Raw genomic sequence first — 19,958 nt, forward strand, 5'->3', positions numbered from 1 at the left:
TCACCCCCCCGCCCCTGCCCCCCGCCCCTCCGAGTATTTCTGGGAGCTGCACGCAAGAGCGCACGCCCCGAGCCAGCCTTTCCCGTTGTGAGAGCAAGAACTGGTAGGAGGAGAGAAGACAGTACCGCCCCTCTAAGGTTCTCCGAGGTATGAGGACAGACTACTCGAAAGTCTTCCCAGTTCACAAGTATAAGAATTTAGTCTTACGAACTATGATTGCAGTTTTTTTTTTCCTAAACACCGAATACAGAGGTTATTGTTTTCTGAAGAAACTGACATTAATCGTTGTTTCTTAAAACGCTGTTAAAATCAAAATCAGATTTTGTAGAAAACTCGAGTTCAGTCCAGTAATTAAGCTATACTCAAATACCAACAAGTAAGAAAAGTACACATTTAGAACCGATTAAGTCCTTTGGGCGAGGATAAAAGGCTTTTTTCCTTAAAAATGATAAGCCATGGCGGCTGGTCCTTTCGGAAAGATAATAATCAATCATTTAAAAAAAAGCTGAAGAAAAGCAAAACTTGGATTAAATGTATGCAATACTGTCATATGAAAAAAATAATTTTAGAATAACCATATTGATAGCGCAATGGGAGACTGTATAAAGATCTTCCAGAAGTTGTGCTTAGACTCACCTAAATTCAGGCTGACCGTACGCAGGCCTCTAATCGCCTGGCCAAACTGAAAATCTCAGTTGTCCATCATAAGAAATTATTACAGCAGAGACTGACTGAAGGTCGTTTTCGCCCGTCTTACGTCGTATTTCTTAAACTAAACGTTCCAGCAAAAAGTCGAAAATATTAAAAGTAAAAGAAAAGAATCTCGAGGCTGTTGTTCAAAAGAACAAAAATTCAGCTTCAAAACAAAAACAGATCTTGTCAGCAGCATAACTCATGATCATTGCAAAGGCTCTGCTTTCTTGACAAATAGATTATTGATTGCACATTTTAGAGATGGCACTTGGAGATGCCAGTCTGGATATTTGGCCTCTTTTCAGAAGCATTCAAAACCAGTTTGGGATGTAAGTCTCCGCACATGGAACTTACCTATAAATTCTTTATATGGCTTTAGTCCAGATGTTCTTGGGATACTTGTGAGCAAGCACACACCAACCAAAGTGCAGGCTACTGCGCTTCCCCCCATCCGCTTATTTCTTTTTTTCCACGGCGCAATGCGCCAAGCTCTCCTCAGGCGATTGTCGTTTAAGGTCACTGCTGTCTCACAGATGAGCAACGAAGTACTTAAGAGAAAAAATGCACAAAGTTAAGCTCAATTTAATCGTTTCTTTCCGGTATACAACACCTACTCACGAATCCACGAAGCCACAACACAGAATCATCCAAGCAGTCAGGCTTTAGGTTTAGGGACACAAAAGTTCCCCACAAAGCAGATTAAAAGATCATCCTTTGATTTTATTTGGTACAAAGTGGGCTGATATTTCTTAGTGTCGCTCACGAGTGTCAGAAACTCTGACGTAACGTTCTCCGTGGGGTGGTAGCTTGTTTTCTTCGGCCTGTTAGAAGAAGCAGACCCACGGTCAACAAGAGCAGCAGAAAAGCACAAAATCTGATTTTCCGCATTTCTTCATATTGTCAGTTGGCGCAGATAACATCATAATTAACATGCGCTTTCAATTCAACCACAGTTTTAGTTTTCAGTGGAAAAATATTTAACATTTTCATATAATTAGATCTCAAATGCGTTTTGGGACATCTATCTCACCCTTGAGGATATTTTATTCAAAAAGAAGGAAAACGGAACCTTTAGCCTATCGAAACAGCACTATCATATAATATTCTAAGAGGAAATGGCATGGATAATGAGGATGAGTACGCAGGGAATTTTTGTCTATTATATTTTCTCTTTGCTATTGTTTTAGTGAATGTTAAACTCCTTTACGGCCTACCGATCGACTGTACTGCTGAAATTTGAAAACGGTTTGGTTTGTTGTTTTTGGATTTGAAACTCTAATTTAAAGCAAACAAAACAGCACGGTGACTTTTTACACTCTCAGCTTCTCCACGGGCCGGTATAAAAAGAAGTGAAAAATGCACAAGTTATATATAAAGTTATGTTGTTAACTCTAAGCTGTCAGTGGAAGAAGAAAAACTTTCTAGGAAAATATTAAATCAGTTAAACATATTCGGTGAGGGAAAATAGTCTGCTACTATTACAATAGACTTGTTCTTCGATCAAATCTAACCTACTCTAATTTCGGATTTAATAATTTGAAGGGAGAGTTTAATCATGATGTGCGGTAATGTTCTCGTTGCTTCTTTTGAATGTAAACTTTACAATAGTTTGTTCAGGAAATGATTCGCAGCTTTAATTAAACTGAGTATTTTTCTGTCTGTTTTGTGTTTAATGTTAAAGACGCTGCTGCTGTATAAAAATCAAGATCTGTTGCTGCAATCATGGGAAATTATTGCTTTGTGAGGGGGAAAAAAATTACTGACCTCAGCAGAAAAGCAGCACGAGTTATATCATTCATCCAGCAGGGTGTTTGAATAAAAGAATAGAGCATAGAGACGTTTAAAAACTTCCTAAGCAAAATTAGGTTTAGACAAATACACTGAATCATCAGAGCAGTTTCGGCGACTTTTGTTGGGCGGACTCAATGGTTGGCTTTCTTTAAGATTTATTTTACCGCTTCCAATGCGTTTATTTTGATCGATCGTGAAAAATATCTCATGTAAAACATATATGGTCGACATATTCATACATCAGCAGAATCTTTAACGATGCGAATTTTTTTATACGCATATATTTTTTGGTTTTGTTTGGCAAACTATTTAATGTGTAATTTTATCAGGAAAATTGTCTGTCATTCTAGGATGACAGTTGGAGTGACAGTTTTATAACTTGTTTTGCTGTTTTTTTGTCGTCTGAGTAAAGTTTAGCAATGACTGTTTGCCCTTTGCGCCTTCAGTTTTCTGCATCGTAAATCCCACAAACCGGTCACCGAACTGAGATGCGTTAGATCTGAACCAGCTGATCACTGAACTGTACAAAATAATAATAATAATAATAATAATAATAATAATAATAATAATAATAATAATAACAACAACAACAATAATAAAAATAATAATGGTAGTAATAATAATTATAATGATAGTAATAATAATAATGATCTGTGGGACTTGATTGTAATTATTTATTTGCAACTTAGTTTGTTTTTACAAAAAATACCAAACGAACAAACAAGAACAATCCTCTTCATGTCAACATTTAAACGTCATGAAAGTCAGTAAAACGTTGTTCCTTGTCATATAATCTTTAAACAGAGGCTAATATTTCCAAAGCGTATAGAAGTTAAAAGTGATATCTATAATATATACATATATATTTACATATATATGAAATGTGTGAGTGTTCTTTTAAAGTAGATTTAGATACAGCGACACTGTGTTTTAATTTGTTAAGGGATGCGGTTACTGAAACACAAACTATTATAACAGAGATTTTAGAAACACATTACATTTATGTGTTTATCCTGAAAGACAACAAGTACAGTTTTTCAAACTGTACTGCACCGAAAACAGGTGGCGATGCTGCCATCTAGTGGGGAGTTTAAAATTGTAAATGAAAAAATTACTAAAAATAATAATGAAGTCTGAGCTCTGCACTAACGCACAAACTGGCACACAACACAGCGCAGCATTTCTTTGTATTCATTTGCTTACTTGATACACATCCCAGTTTTTCTCATTTAGTTTCTTTTTTGTATTCAGCTTGTATATCTCTACTATTTAGCAAGTAAATATCTTCCTCTGGCGTAGCTGTAGGGGCTCTATCGCATGAATCATAAATGATTGGGCATTTCCTGCTTTCTATTTATAGAAAGCAGCAGAAAGCAAATAAGCGAGGCTTACGTCAGGATTTGTCATTTATATTTAAGGTGCCAGCTCACAAACACACACACTTGAATTCCTCTCTCTCTCTCTCTCTCTCTCTCTCTCCATGTTACCCAGCTGCTCCATCCATCCCATCCGCAAACCACGTGACCCAGTTCTCCCGTGTCCTTCAGCGGCTCATTCAGCATGATGGCTGCGGATGCTGCGGATGCTCTCTGCAGCATCCTGCATCCGCGCCGGCTCTCCCTCCTCTTTCTTACCGTCACCATCTCCTCCCTGCCGGCCAAGACAACGGCGCTGCTCGGCGTCCGGCCTGAAGACACCCAGAGCGGAGAACTGTCCGTGCAGGACGGGATACTGAGGGCTATCGAGGGGACCCGCTTCATGCTGAGGGTTTACTACTCCGCTTCTCCAGGTACCGAAAATCCCAACAGCCTGAACATCAGCGGCAGACCGGACGCAGCACCTGCCGCCCCGTGGATCGCGTTTATAGAGGAACCAGGTGGGGACAGTGGAGATGCAGAAAGTCCGCTTCTGTCCAGGGGAAATCCATGCGAAGAGGAGAATGCCCGGAGCTCAGACATCGAGCTGCTGGGTTCCTTCAGATCCACCTCAAGTCATAACTCAGTCTTAGTGGAGCTGCTCGCCAAAGACCTGCGCAGAGACGAGGTGATCAAATACTACTCCATGTGCGCGTTCGATGGAGTGAAATGGGAGCACTTGAGCACCAAAGACTTCTGGTTGGCGGTGGTGGAGAGACCTCCAGAGGCAGATGCTTGGCTGCAGGCAGGAGTCTCTGTGCTCTTGTTGGGGCTGTCTGCTCTGTGCAGCGGGCTGAATATTAGCATGCTGTCTCTGGACCCGGTCGAGTTGCGGGTCCTGCAGAACAGCGGCACAGAGAAAGAACAGAAATACGCGCGAAAAATAGAGTCAGTGCGTAAACATGGCAACTACATCCTTTGCACTGTGGTGCTAGGTAACGTGCTTACAAACACGTGTTTTGTGGTGTGGATGTGCCAGATCTTAGGAATGACCGCTCTCTCCACTGCCTCATGCACTTTGGGGATATTTTTTATTGGCGAGATTTTACCTCACTCGGTGGCATCCAGGCACAGTCTCGCCATCGCATCCAAGACCCTGTGCGCGACCCGCCTGTTGATGCTGATATTTTTCCCCATCGCCTACCCGGTCTCCAAGATTCTGGACATTATGCTGCACCAAGAGATCAGCAACTTTTACACGAGGGAGAAACTGGTGGCCATGCTGCGTGTCACAGACCCCTACCACGACCTGGTCAAAGAGGAGCTCAACATTATCCAGGGAGCCCTGGAGCTTAGGACCAAGACCGTAGAGGATGTGCTGACACCGCTGTCAGACTGTTACATGCTGTCCTCAGATGCTGCGCTGGACTTCTGCACCATGTCGGATGTGATGCAGAGCGGTTTCACACGCATCCCTGTTTATGAGAACGAAAGGTCCAACATTGTAGACATCCTTTTTGTCAAAGATTTAGCCTTTGTGGATCCTGACGATTGCACTCCTTTGAAAACAATTACTCAGTTTTACAAGCATCCCATGCACTGCGTCTTCAGTGACACCAAGCTGGACGTGATGCTGGAGGAATTTAAGAGAGGTAACTCACTTCACTTTAAATCATATCAGAGGTTTGGTCTCTGCAGTCTTCATATCTCCCTGTGTGTCCTGTCTAGGACCTCTACACAACTTATGAGTAAGAAGTCAGCTGAGCATGTGAGGCACCATATGTTTTAAAGCAACCTCCCACCAGTTAGGAGTTAAATGTTCTTTGAAGTGACTGTGCACTTAAGAACTACATTTTCAGTCCAGAAGTCAATGTATACATCAGCCCATTGGCTCAAAGTGGGCCTGCCAGTAAAGCCCTTTGATCCCCAGAGCAGTGAGAGACATATGTGAAATCTGATACTGTGTCACACAGTGTGTTTGGTTCAGCTAGAGTTTAGAGGCTACCATAATAGGGTTATCTTAAGAATTTATGTGATGAGAGAGATTTAAGTCGCCTTCCCATGACAACACTGTGAACTTCATCTGGCCCCAGGCTCGGTACCCATTTCTATGCAAGTATCAGTTATCGGCTCCTCACTTAAAATGCTTGAAATGCTAAACTGTATCAAAAAAGGAATTTTGCACGATTTGCCTACACCAGAATTCATCTTTCTCTCTTCTCTGATAGCCATCTTTGCTGATAAGTGAATTGACAGCATTGCCGCACATGCAGTGATAACATCAGTTTACTATAGAGGAAAAGTGCATTGCCTCTCTTTAGGGACTATGTTCAGTCTTGATAACATTAAATATGATTCAGATTTAGCGCTCAGTAGCGAAAACCTCTGACTCCTCAACTGAAAGTGTCAGATTGTAAAATAAAGACACACTGCCACAGCTGTTATGCAAGGAAATCTGTTTTATAGACAAAGAAAGGGCAATACATGTCTGCTGAATGCAGCTGGCCTTGGCAAGGTAATGAATTATGTTGCCACTTACAGTTCAGGAGGTCCACTACACTTCACCTTGCCTGGGATTATGAAATATAGCTTTGGTCTGGCACAAGTGATCCATGAGCTCACACTTGACCCACATGTGTGTCAGCATCGCTTGTGTGTCTCTCTTGGGTGTGAAGCCTGGTTTCACCTTTAAATTATTTGTGCACACTTAATTGTCAGCCCACTGTGACTTTGAAGTTCCTTCCACTCTGTAGGTCATCGCCAACCAACCCTGCAGAGCAACCATGAAAAATTCAGCTCCAACCTTTCCCTTCCTCTCTCACCTCCCTCCGACTTTGCTTTCATGGCTAAAAGCCTCCTGCTGGTCAGGAAGCCTGGCTGGAAGCTGTGATGATGTCTCACTGAAATGGTTGGTGGGCAGAGGTGAGGTCTGTGTTAGAGTAAAGAACGGAAATGTCACCAGGAAGATACTATCGTCTGCAAACATACTGTTGAATGGAGAACTTAGCCATGCAGACAGTTAGCATTTTTCAGTTTTTCAGGCCTCATAAACATTCAAGTTGAAATAGAAAGATTCTCCAGTCTCAGCTACAATTATCTTTTTTATTTTTTAAAGTTGTTTGGTAAAAAGGTGACAGAGCAAGTGAAAAGATAATGCAATCAAACAAGTAAAAATCTATCAGACAAATATAAGTCTTTCCAAAATCGATAGCAAAGAAGCTGCTTTTCTTGTGGATGTTCATGCTGAAGAAAAACCCCCCTTTATGATTGCACAGCAACTCAAAAATGCTTTCCACAGTGTTCTTTAGAGGCATGTTTTTCTTTGTCAGCCATCAACAAAGAGAATACTTAATGACCACAACCTCAGACAATTCAACACGAGATACAAAATTCTGCAAACATCTAAAATAAAAAAGATGGAATGCACTTTACAAAAACATACAAAAGGAAGGCCGGGGGAGTCGTGGAAAGCAAATCCTAAGGATTGTTGAAATAAACATCAGGCTCTATCCAAATGAAAGAGGAAATACCAGAGAATAAAAAGAAACAGTTCATGAGTCAAAGCATACCACCTCATATGTCAAGCATAGTGGTATTGCTCTTATGGCTTGGGTGTGTATGGCTGCCAAATGAACAGGCACGCTGGCTTTTATTTATAACTGTCTATTTATTCATTCTGCTGGTGAAGGGCCAGGATAAGTAGCCTGCTCACTCTGAATCATACGCATCAAAACTCTCAGGGTGAATTTTTATCATGCAACAGGACGGTTATTCTAAACACATGACAACAAAGAAATTTTCAGGGTGAAGAGGTGGGATATCCTTAGCTACCAATAAGCAGAATCAACTGATTCCTGAAGACCAGAATAAAGATAGTAAGACTTCACAACGAGTATGGCTCGTTTGAAGATGGCTGCAGTAAAATCCTGGAAAGCTTTACCATGGCACCTTCTTGTGTTTGTGGGTCAGAGCCTTCAGGCTGCAAAAGATTTTAAATATGACAATTATTATGTTATCGTTCATATTATTTGTGAACATCCAACCCTTGGAAAGTACACTATAAGAGGATTACATTCCCAAACAGTTGCTCGTATATTGATGCAAGCCTGCTCAATGTAAAGCATTTGGCAATCAAATTGACTGAGCTGATGTACGAAACCTGAACAGAGCAGACTTCCATTTATACATTTAGGCTTTTGCAGCCAGTGTTTTATGCTGCTGTAAATATTAGATTTTTATTAGGAAAAGGCAAGGTTATTATTCTTATATTATTCTTAAGTAATAGTAGCAACACCCCTATAAAAACACTGCATTATAAATTTTACTAGAATGCATTAAAGATAATAGGTTTTTCCTTTTAATATTGCTTTTGGTTGAACTCTAAACAACATTATATAGAATTATAACACATTTATCATGTGTGTGTATATATATATATACACACACACACACACACAAAGTATAGACTTGTATCTAAAAACAGAACTGAATAGATTCAATTACACATATTTTGGAAAATAAGCCACTTTAATACAGCATCATCCCTGCAACGACTCAATAGAGTGAATGTCACAAGAAGTCAACGCCGCAACTACACTACAAAAAATAGGCTCAGACTCAATTAACAAACCACAGAAGGTAGACACAGTTTAAAGCAACTGTTTTCATAAGCTGTTTGTGCACCAGTGTAGAGGAAAATTACTGCTCCGGAGACATAAAATGAAATATTTTATTCCAGATCTCATTTTGGCTTTAATGCTGTGGTTAAATAAGCAGATAGAAATAGGTACAAACATGCGCAATCTAAAACACAGTTTTCTAACATAGACTGACGGAGCCACAGAAAGTGGTAGAGGAGAAACGTTTTGCAAAAGGGACAACCATGGAGGACCCAGTTTTGCTCCGGGCATGTGTGTCTGCGTGTGTGAGTAAGTGTGCGTCATTCTGCAAGAGTATTATGTAACATATGAATGATGTAATGCGGTGCCCAGGCACATCAGCAGCTGAGAGCAAATCCGTCGCTGACTCACCTGAGCTCTGCAGAGACATAGACCTGAGTGAGTGCAACCTCACCATCCCAGTCAATCCCTCACAACCCAGAGGTTCATGTTTGGATATGACTGCCAGTCAGTCAATCAGATTTTTTTTTTTCTCTTGTTGCAGTGGATTAAAGCATTTGATCCATTTTATCCCTTGGCGGTGATCCCCTAAATCGGCCCATCTTATTTGAGCCACAGATTTTATTCAAAGTGAGGCTGGAGACTTTTTTTTTTATGTGTCTGTTGGAACCTGTGGTCTAGTGACATCATTTTGGTTAGGTAACTTATTTGGTCACCAGACTAACTCGTGTTGATAAAAGCAGAACAGACTGATGAGTTCAGCATATTTCAACATATCTGATTTTTAAGTGAGTGGAACAGAAAATAATGATAATAAAAAAAAATATCAATATAGAGCAACTTGTTTGTGTTGATAATTATTATTTTTTTTTACTTTTCTGTCCTTGTATGTTCAAGTTTGGTTGCGGCGTTGACTTCTTGTCACATTCGCTCTATCGAGTCGTTGCAAGGATGATGCTGGCGAGCTACGTCATTGTGTCCGACAGGCTTGTCGCGTTCAGCTAAACACAGTCGCAGTGAGCCCTCGGTTTGCTCATGGATGTGTACAGATGTGCTGTGGGTGTGTGTACGTGTGGGCATGAGTGTTTACCGAGGCGGCAGCAGCATGGGCAGTTTATTCAGCAGATGCAGGCATCCCCAGACTGATTGTGTAATCTCTGTGTTTACGTAAGGAAGCCAAGTCGTCCAACTGTCAAAGTGTCTGGAGACTAATCCCCCAATGTCCACTTTCTTTTTGTCTGAGAACACAAACAAGGGCAAGTCTGGCATTGAAGTCATTTTCAATTTAACCTCTGGGATAGATCCCTCAGGTTTTTAGTTGGTGAATTAATGCTGATTTTCATCTTGACTGCACAGAGCCAGTTGGAGGCTGTTGACTGGAGTTATTTTTATCTGCTCACTTTGCCTCTCAGCACATTGCACGAGCAGTTTTTAGCCCGAGCTCCCATTTTGAAAACATTCTAACCTGTCCTCTTCTCTTTTCTGATGACTGCAGGAAAGTCCCACCTCGCAGTGGTGCAGCGGGTGAACAGCGAAGGCGAGGGAGACCCCTTCTATGAAGTGATGGGCATCGTCACCCTTGAGGACGTTATAGAGGAGATCATCAAGTCTGAGATTGTGGATGAGACAGATCTGTACAGTATGTATAAACATAGTGTTTATGAAGCTCTGCATCAGGGCTATCTTATTGCTTCCAGCTCCCCTACTGAGAAGATTTTCGCTTAATTTATTGCAGCAGCTGTCACATTTTGTTCAGCTTTGTGCTCTCCAGCAGTCACTGGAAAATGCCCAGATAATCAGCATAAATTCCCATACCAGTTATTAGGACTGCAACTAATAATGCTGTAGTATGAATTGTGAATGGAATGGGTCTTTTTGTGGTCCATCTACTTTGCTATTTTCTCATCCCGCTATTGGTTCCACCTTCTCTCCCCTGTTGTTCCCAGCTCCTTCCTAATTCTTAATTAAATAATGTGACTAAATGACCCAGTCTCTTCAGATAATCGCCATAATCCCCTTATTTTTTAATTGGCTGGAAACACTCTCCACGGATTCAAATGAATTCAAATGCAAAGCTCCCTTCATTTCATATCTAGTCCAGTCTGCACCTGCTTTCGCTCACTGAATTTTAGTTTCCTTTGTTATTCTCCTGTACGTTTTCACAGCAGCCCCTGCTCTCAGAAGACAGCAAGATATAATATAAGTGTGCTGCAGCTGAAATTATATACAGTGTCTAAAGCAGTTTCTGTGAGTGGTGCACCTGTGTGTCTGCATATAATGTTTGTGTGTTTATATATAGCACGAGGGACCTAATCTCTTCGAGCTTTGTCATACAGTTTTTTCATGAACCCAGCTGTTCTAGAAATAATATTGTAGCAATAATGCATTTAATGAAAAATATATAAATATATATATATATATATAATACTCTGCAGAGGATAAGCCAATTTATCAGTCAGAGGTTACAGCACTGGATAATCTCCAGCTCTGTACAGCTTTAGATGAATATACTAAGCATGCAGGATATAGAAGTGCACCAATTAATTAGTGCCACATCAGAGTAGTTCCTAATTAATTATAGTGCAAACAAAAACATTGACCTCGCTCTGCATATATGGCACATTAAGTAATTAAACCTAATTAATGAGGTAAGAACTCTTTAGCTTCTCTAACCTATCATCAGAGAAAATGCTACATTTTTTTACGCACTTTCTCGGATTTGTTTCTGTTCATAGCTGATAATCGCACAAAAAGGCGCGTGTCCAACCATGAAAGGAAACAGCAGGACTTCTCTATCTTCAAAGTGGCAGAAAATGAGCTGAAGGTGAAGATCTCGGCCCAACTGTTGCTTGCAACACACCGTTTTTTGGCTACAGGTAGCATTTGTGTGTTTGTCTCCATGAGCTGAATGCTAAGCATTTGCAAATAACATGAGAACAAAGGCCAGGGGACGTGGTGTTTCTCCCTTGACTTGTGTTGTTTCACAACAGAGGTGGAGCCCTTCAGGCCGTGTCACCTGTCAGAAAAGATCTTGCTGCGGCTGATCAAACATCCCAGCGTTGTGCAGGACCTAAAGTTCGACCCCAAGAACAAGCACGCTCCTCAACACTACCTCTTCCAGAGAAACAAACCTGTTGACTACTTCATCCTGATCCTGCAGGTACTTCTAAACTGATAAAAAAAAGGGTTTGAATAAGAATTAGGAAGCAAGCAACAATTATCTGTGTGCTCAGCGTTGTTCTGGCAGTGAATTTGCATTTGAATGTGCATTTTTCCCTGCGTGGGATGCTCCATTAGATGAGTAATCAATTGACTGTTCACATTATTAGCACAGTGCTCAAACCTAATCCATGTAAATGGCTGTGTTAATCTTGCAGGGACGGGTGGAGGTGGAGATAGGAAAAGAGGCTCTTCGGTTTGAAAACGGAGCATTTTCCTACTATGGCATGCCAGCGGTCATCCCACCACTGCCTATTGGTAATTCACTGGAAATATGAAGCAATATGGATGAGTAATTTTGAAGGTTCTCGCATGATGAAAACATGCAGTGCATTGGGGGAGGTGAAGTGTATTTCCTGCCTTAATGCCACCCTGTGTCTGTATAGTGTCAGCCTGCTGAGCAGCAGCAGCCGTGGGAAGTAAGTAATTAAAAGAAGAGATTTCAGAGAATTTCCCAGTGGAAGGACATGACCTGCACAGGATTATATGAAATCCAGCTAAGACTGCAGAGCAAGTCTTTTGCTTTCTCTCCCTGGTTTCTTGTGGCGGTAGTGTGTACATTTTTTACGTGTGATGTTCAGGGTGAGTTTAAGCTATTTGCGAGGCCTCATTAAAAATCTGAAAATCCCTACTTAGGACATTTCAGAATTTTCTCTCAAACAGCTGCACAATCATCACATCTCAAAAGAGCAGCTTTTTACAGTTTTTTTTTCTCTCTTTCCGACTCATCGCTCTGCATTGAGCTGACAAAAATAGCTTTTCTCGCTATTACACTAGACAGTGCTGAACACAAAAACAGGCAGAAAACAGTGTAGATGAATTAAAAGGACATGCATGACCTTCCGTAAAGCATGCTCAGTTACTATTCAAACACAATTTTACTGCTCTCTTGTAAAGCAAGAGAGTGAGTCACTTAAAATGCATTTGGGGTTCAAATATGACTTCATTTTCCAAGCATGAGGTAAAAGATGAGGGTGGCCAGTGCAGCATACAGCACCATGGAGGGTCCTGTTGGACCACTTCACCCACTGTGTGAGCAAAAGTTGCAGCACAAGGGCTCAGTTTTTGACTTTTGCCTGTATTTTTAAGTTGTTACACACGAATCACATCATGAGAACGATTGTTGACGCTTTTAATTTTTATCAGTCCTAGAAGTCTTTTTTTAGCCTATTTTTCTGACAAAGACATTACCCGTGGCTGCTGTGCTACACTGAAATAAGATGATTAAGCCAAGGAGCTGAGCCAGTGTGTGTCTTTAATGTAGTGACAGCAGATTGATTAAATGTGGAAGACTGGCATGCACTGTTGAGATCGTGCCTAATTTCTCTTGACAGATTGCTGGTTATTCATCATTTGTTTTGCATATGAATGGCTCATTAAATGAGGACCTTTTTAACACTGAAGGAAAGAGATTAAAAAAAAAACATTATTATGCAATGGTTTTATTGTATAATAATAATATAATTTATGTTAGCTACAATTAAAGTACCTCAAGAATAACTAAAACTTGAAGGAGAGTTATGAGATTTGCTTAAATGAGCTTAGAAATATAACTCAAGACTTTTTCCTAACTGACAATTGAACATTTTGTTGAGGTATATAGAAGTTGAGGTATATAGAAGAAAAAGACATTATAACTTGGACTTGTTTGTGTGAACTCTTTATGCTTATTCTGGTTAAGGATTTTGACCTTTACAAATGATGTATGTAGAAAAAAACAGACCTCAAAATATGTTTCCTTCTTCTGCCCTGTTCAGGTCAGAGGTATAGCTCCCGGGCCAGCAGCCTGAACCAGTCGGATTCATTACTGAGCGGAGGCAGTGTGGGTCAGCTCACTGCAGGTGGAGGGGTCTATTTACCAGACTACTCAGTCCGGCAGCTCACAGACCTGCAGATCATCAAGGTTACAAACGGCTGCACACACATAACCCAGAAAAATATGAAGAAAACCACTGTTATTATAGGCTAAATTAAATCTCTAATTTCCTGCGCACTGAAGGAAAAACTTGGGACCACAAAGGAAGAAAATTTTTAAGCTCCCTCCATTTAATCTTAAAATTTCCCAAAAATGCTTCCGCTGCTGCTGGATTTGCCTTTGATATGTCCTGATCCCCATTTCTGACTGAACACAGACATCCTGTCTCTAACTCTCCCACCACACAGCCTCTTTCCGCTAATCACTGCGGATAATTGAGCTCCTTTTCAAGCATGAATATCTTAACCTTAAATGATACATGTGCCCTCTCACTTCACCTCGCCTCCCTTTTCTTAAACACAGTGCACGTTTCCTCTCGGCCAAATGCGCAACTCTTAACGGTGGCTGCACACACAGATCTAACGCTGATGATAATGGCAGATTTCTTGGCGGCCCACAGATCACCAGAAACCACTACCACAACGCCCTAACGGCCACCAGGATGGACAGCAGCCCACAGACACCAGAAGCGGTGGACCCTGATGGCAAAGGGAGGCCTCCGGTCCCAGAGGCCCGCTCACACAGCATCGCCCTCCCCCTCACGCACACACACACTCGACTGGGACTGGCACGCCTTGCACATCTCCATCCCCATGGTGGCCTTCGCAGCACCTCGCAGCTCAATGAAAGAAACCGTATTGTTCGTAAGTAATATAGATGCCTTTATTTAACAAGAAGTCAACTAAAAACTGTAATTTGTTCATGAGATTTTTCTCAGGCAGCACCAGGTTTTTACACCACCTAAACTTGAAGTATGAGGAATTTCCTTGTGTTGGTCAAATTTTCTTTCAAAGAGGAAAACAAGCTTTAAATGCACAAATTGAAGTTTGTGCATCTGAAAGCAGGGATAGAGAATTTTAAAGAAACACCATTGATTCATTTAACTATTTTAAACAAACATACTGATGGCCCGTGATGTGGAAACACAGCTTGATGTTCCCCATGTTGTTATTTGAAGATGAGCTATATAAATAATTATGGCAAAACTAAGAAATTAAATGAAATCAGCTGCTCATAATAATAAAAATTCCATCCTCTAATCATACCCTACTTGTTCATAAGTATGCATGTGTGAAATCAGCACATAACTTGGAACAAATAGTTTATTTTATACAGTACAAAGACTTCTGTCCCTGTACACCACTGCAGTGGACTGTAAGTCAACATGTGATTGAACTACAGACTTTCAACTTCACTTCAAGGGGTTTTACAAAACGTGTGCGCAAACTGTTTAAGAATTGCAGTCATTTTTATACACACTTTCCCAATTTCAGAGGTTCAAAACTAATTGGACATGCTGAAATAAATTTAAAGAGGTTTTTAACCCCTTAGCAGTCCTATTAGTCCCCTAAACCATCCAATGTCCCGTGGGCGGTACGTCCGACTGCTAACAGTTTAATACTTGAAAAATGAAAAAACTTGGCTGCCTAGAACACGCCAAACGTTACCAAATGTGTTTGCTCCCTTGAGATTCTCTGCCAGGCCTTTTCTGCAGCTGGTTGTTGCTTGTTTGTGGGTCATTCTGCATTCATCACGCACTGATGAGTTGAGATCAGGTGGCTGACTTGGCTGTCAAAGACTATCTAATTTCTTCACCTGGAGAAAGTCTTTGTTGCTTTTGCACATAATGAGCAGATAAACAGTGTGGCATGCTCTGGATCATGAGCCCTTTCTCTCCTTCTCCACATTTTTCTCTTCCCACCATAACCATACAAGTTCATCTTGTTTTCATCTGGTCGAGTGATTTTCTTTTTTTTTTTTTTCAGCACAGTGCAGGCCCTTTTAGAGGTTTTTTGGCAAAATCTAATCTGATCTTTCTATTCTGGAATGTAAACGATGCTTTGCACCTTGTTGTAAACCCTTGAATTTCCATTCATGAACAAGTCTCTTGATTGTAGGCTTTGACAGTGATACAAAACCTCCTCGAGACAGTTTTTGACTTGGTTAGATGATGTAAAGTTGTTCTTCAGCTAGGCCTTTTGGTGTTGCTGAGGTTACCAGTGCATTCACTCTTTTTAAGAATGTATCAGATTGTTGCTTTTACCATCTCTGTGAGGTTTTTACTGTCTCTAATGATGCGAAATGATGGTGTTTTTTTTACTTGCATTAACATTTCATTGGGCCTCATATTTGAAATCAGAGAAAAGCTTTAACACAGAAATTCAACACTTTGAATCAGATTCATTCAACATATTTATGGAGGGCACTGACAGACGTAAAGAATGACTCACAAACGGCAAATATTCAAAATGACTCACTCACAGGAGTCGTTCAAATGTGACATCAACCAATCTGTACTTGTTTCGAAGCTTAAAGGGGTCCCACATACCATCTGTCTTATGCAGTGTGTAGCCCGTCACCCACTTTTGTGTGCTTGTTAGTTCCATTAAGAAAAGTCGCGGACAGATGGCTCCACTCTGGTTGTCAAAAAAAAAGTGTTTACAGCTTTAAATTACCATGTAAGAATGAAACTTCCTCTGCTAGTTGTAGGTCCTCTTTTTTACTTTTAATCCTACACTGGGTACTATTTTTAATATTCAGCCTCCTCTTGGAGGCCCCCAAAACACTTAAATAATACTAAGCTCTCTAGCTCCCTCTTCAGGTAGAGTTACAAATATGCTGCTTCTCGTTTACTTGTTTAATTTCATTTTACAGGCAGTAAATCCGATGGGCAGAGAAGTCCAAATGATACCGTGTTCCTTCGCATGGATGAGATTCCCTATATCCATGAGGACCGGCCAGAAAGTCATGGAGAGGATGGTGAGTGCCGCTCGATACAGCCAACAATCAAACATTTAATTTTTTCATCTTCAAATGAAAAAAAAAAAGTTTCCAGAAAACGTTTTTTTCCATAAGTAAAGAGATGCATTCACTGGTCACTTTATTAGATACACCTGTTTCTGTTTAACACAAATATTTTTTCATGTAGCAGTAATTAGGCATGTAGACAATGTCTGGACAACCTGAGCATCAGAATTGGGAAGAGAGGTGACTTGTGTTGCATGGTTGTTGGTGCCAAAAACTGCTGATCCCCTGGAATTTTCCTACACAACCATGAATGATGATCAGAAAAAGAGAAAACATTCAGTGAGCGATGATTCTCTGGGAGAAAATGCCTTGTTGATGTCAGAGTTCAGAGGAGAATGGCCGGTCCCCTTAGTACCAACGTTTATAGGATAATGTGGCATGTCACAAATCTCAAATGATGTCAGACTGTTCTACTGAACATGACAGTGAGTTCACTATACCCAAATGGCCAGCATAGAGCTGAATCCAATAGAGGTCCATTTGGATGTGATGGAATGGGAGATTCATATTGTGGATGTAGAGTCAACAAATCTGCAGCAACTGGGTGGTGTAATCATGATCATTCCATAAAGAATTAAGGCAGTTCTGGAGGCAAGAGGGGGTCCAACATGGTACTAAGTGTACCTAGTAAAGTGGCCAGAGCGTGAATATAGCTCTGTATTTCCTGGTTTTCAAGCTGTGGAGGATGTGTTCATTTTTTTACTTACGTCACAAGTTAAGGAATCTCAGTTTAAAGCTACTCTACAAAATCTTTTGCAGAACTTGTCACCTAGTGTGGGCCGTGTATCTACGTAGCACCCCCCTCCCTTTCACTCTCGAACTTTCTCCCTCAGATGTGCCTACAGAGTCTCAGCCATCCACCTCTCCCTTCATAAGCTCTTTGTCTCTGTCCAGCTCTGAGGAGAACATTGGCAAGAAGCTATTGCGTAAATTGAGTGAGTAAGCCATTTGTCATAAACACTAATGCGACAGCACTCCCACACATGCTGTCAGATGTGCCCCAACTTTTCTGTCAGACATAGCGACGGTGCCGAGTGTATCTTAGCAACAGGTGATGTGCTACGTCTTTCTCAACAGCCTGCTGCTTCCTGCAAAGCTCATTCTCCAGATGCAACTAAGCCATTCTGGATCACATACAATATAACACAGTTACTTTTATCTATTTATTTGAGGCTGTAGTTCTGCTGTACTGTACATCTGATGTTATATCAGTTTGTGACAAGTTTAATTTAAAAGTAGTACAAGTATCATGCTTTTGGTCTTTATAAAAATGGGAGCTGCTGCATTTTCACAACATGTTCTCATCTGTTTCTAGGTAACAAGAGGAGGAAAAAGTCTCGGGATGGAGAAAACAGTTTGGAGGAAGGTTCAGAGCAACAGCCAGTGACGAGCTAGCACAGTGGCATGTAGGAAGAGGGATGACGCACACATCCTCTTCCTCTTTATCATTCACAAGATTAACTACATTAACTACAAACTCTTCGTATACCCCCTTCAACTCTCAGGATACTGAGCCATCTTATCTGCTGTAGCCATCTAAAATACTCAGGTCCCACCCTGGCCCACTTGATGTATAAAGCGTGATTGGACGGATCTAAACAGTAGTATTTGAGTTATCCAGCTTTGCACCAGTGCATCTTTTGTAGTTACTGGCACATCCTTCTTTTATATGTTAGCTCTATCCACAAGGTTAACATTTATTCATAACATTTAAACTGTAACTTGTTTTTGAATTTTGTCACTATAAACCCAACAAGGGCCTTAGATAGTATCTGAGCCAACTGATACACTGATATTTATTATTGAGTTGTCATGTTAACAAGGCAGTTTCCACATACTGTACTGAAACCACTGTTTGCACAGGGAACTGTCCTAATGTTGCCATAAGGCGGCAAACTACTGCCACACAACCCAACACACACTAACCAGTGGCGGAAATAGAAAGTCAAACAATAAGAGCACAACTTTTTTTTAAGAGAAACATTGTAACTATATACCTATATTTTAAAAAAAAAAAGCCACCAATTAATCCTCAGCTTGAAAGACTACTTGTTGTATTCAGTGACTCAGCAACGTAGAAGGTTATAGTCATATACCCGAGTTTTTATATGGAAGTGTGAGGAAAGTAATTTAAAGATAGCAATATAAGTCCTCCTAAATACTGTAAATCACTTGGACTTATCACTGCACTCCACGTTCATTCATAAAGTTCATAAATGTAGCTGTACAGACACACCTTACGTGTTTCTATCAAGCAACCACCATTCCACCTTTTTTCCTTGGTGTCTTCATATTTTAGATAAACAGTCATTAATCTGTTGTTTGATTGCATTCAGTAGAACACATTGTCTTTTGTGCATTTCTTAGGGAGCATAGAAAGTTGTCTATGTACAGTTCATTTCGCACAGGGTCACTCACTAAAGCTGCACACACCAATTAAAAATAAGCTAGGGGTTTATGGGATTTGGATCTTTGGGTTTGGGGATTCAGATGAACATTAGGGGCATTACTGAAGAAGAAGTTGCTACTTGCATGTTTCTCTGTGCTGCTTTTACTATAGAATTACCCCCTGCTTTTCCATATGCATGACTACGATGCATGACTAGGCTGCAGTACATTCTCAGAACTGAGACACTGTTTGACTTTCCTGAATCCTATGTAGATTTTAAGATGGCTTACACATAGGCAGCAGATTTTGGGTTTTAATTGCTAACGTTGAAAAGAATCAGCAAATGCTGCCAGCTAATGGAGAAGCACAAAACAAGGCTGCAGACTTCATTGAAGGTTCTGCTTTAACAGCTACTAATGATGTACACGGGGATTGGGGAATTCAGAGGAAGCACAAGAAGGCTGCTCAAGAAGGAACATTTTAATAAGAAACAGGAAATAATCTCCTACTGCAATAATAAACGAATTGATTCCATTTAAATTGTGAGTTAGTCCCCCAGTGGACTACGCTGATCTCTTTTCTTGAAATCTTGAACCTGAACAGAGGGAGATTTGCCTGACGAAAGCAATATGACATACACTGACGTCAAGCCACCGCCTCTTTTCAAATGCACACAAAGGTGGTGTTCTGGTACGCTCAGTGATTTAATTCAATCTGCCTGGTAAGGCTAAGTACAAAGGTTATTGCACTGCTAAGCTTTTTACAATGACCCCGCTGTACCAAACACGCTGGGGGAGTGTGTTTTGATCTGTTGACTCTAAGTGTGAATCTGGAACTTTAGGGGTGAGGCTTTTACAGAATTTGCAGTTGGTTTTCACCTCTTTATATTTGTAAGGATTGATGTAGTGTTTGTTTGGGGTAAACTAACAAAGATACATTTTGTAATGCAAAATTCAGAGGAATATATTAGCAACCCAAAGATATCAAGAAATGGATCAATCATTCTACACAAGGGTAAATTAATTTACTAATAAATCTACTGGAGTATTGCTCTTGTCTGCTTCATTTGTCTTGATCTGCAGGGCCTGCTAAAGGTCAGTGCTTATATG

At 40.6% G+C, this 19,958-nt stretch overlaps 1 protein-coding gene across 1 annotated transcript; it reads left to right on the forward strand.

Annotated features, from left to right (window-relative positions):
• The first annotated feature begins 3,976 nt into the window (after positions 1-3,976).
• LOC102289943 (metal transporter CNNM1) lies at positions 3,977-19,910 on the forward strand. The gene is made up of 10 exons (XM_014336463.2): positions 3,977-5,491; positions 9,954-10,097; positions 11,194-11,334; positions 11,449-11,618; positions 11,836-11,935; positions 13,435-13,580; positions 14,053-14,296; positions 16,308-16,412; positions 17,294-17,395; positions 17,776-19,910. Exons 1-10 carry the CDS (start codon positions 4,045-4,047, stop codon positions 17,853-17,855), a joined length of 2,679 nt encoding a protein of 892 aa, XP_014191949.1. The 5' UTR covers positions 3,977-4,044; the 3' UTR covers positions 17,856-19,910.
• The last annotated feature ends 48 nt before the right edge of the window (positions 19,911-19,958 follow it).

Source organism: Haplochromis burtoni, unplaced genomic scaffold (genome assembly GCF_018398535.1).
Source record: "Haplochromis burtoni strain Fernald_Lab_line unplaced genomic scaffold, NCSU_Asbu1 Contig_7, whole genome shotgun sequence".
NCBI classification, from domain to species: Eukaryota; Metazoa; Chordata; class Actinopteri; order Cichliformes; family Cichlidae; genus Haplochromis; species Haplochromis burtoni.

Coding starts and splice junctions, on each gene's coding strand:
- LOC102289943 (XM_014336463.2), top strand. CDS start 4,045: ATGATGGCTGCGGATGCTGCGGATGCTCTCTGCAGCATCCTGCATCCG. Junction 5,492..9,953: donor GCTGGAGGAATTTAAGAGAG/GTAACTCACTTC, acceptor TGATGACTGCAG/GAAAGTCCCACCTCGCAGTG. Junction 11,619..11,835: donor ACTTCATCCTGATCCTGCAG/GTACTTCTAAAC, acceptor TTAATCTTGCAG/GGACGGGTGGAGGTGGAGAT.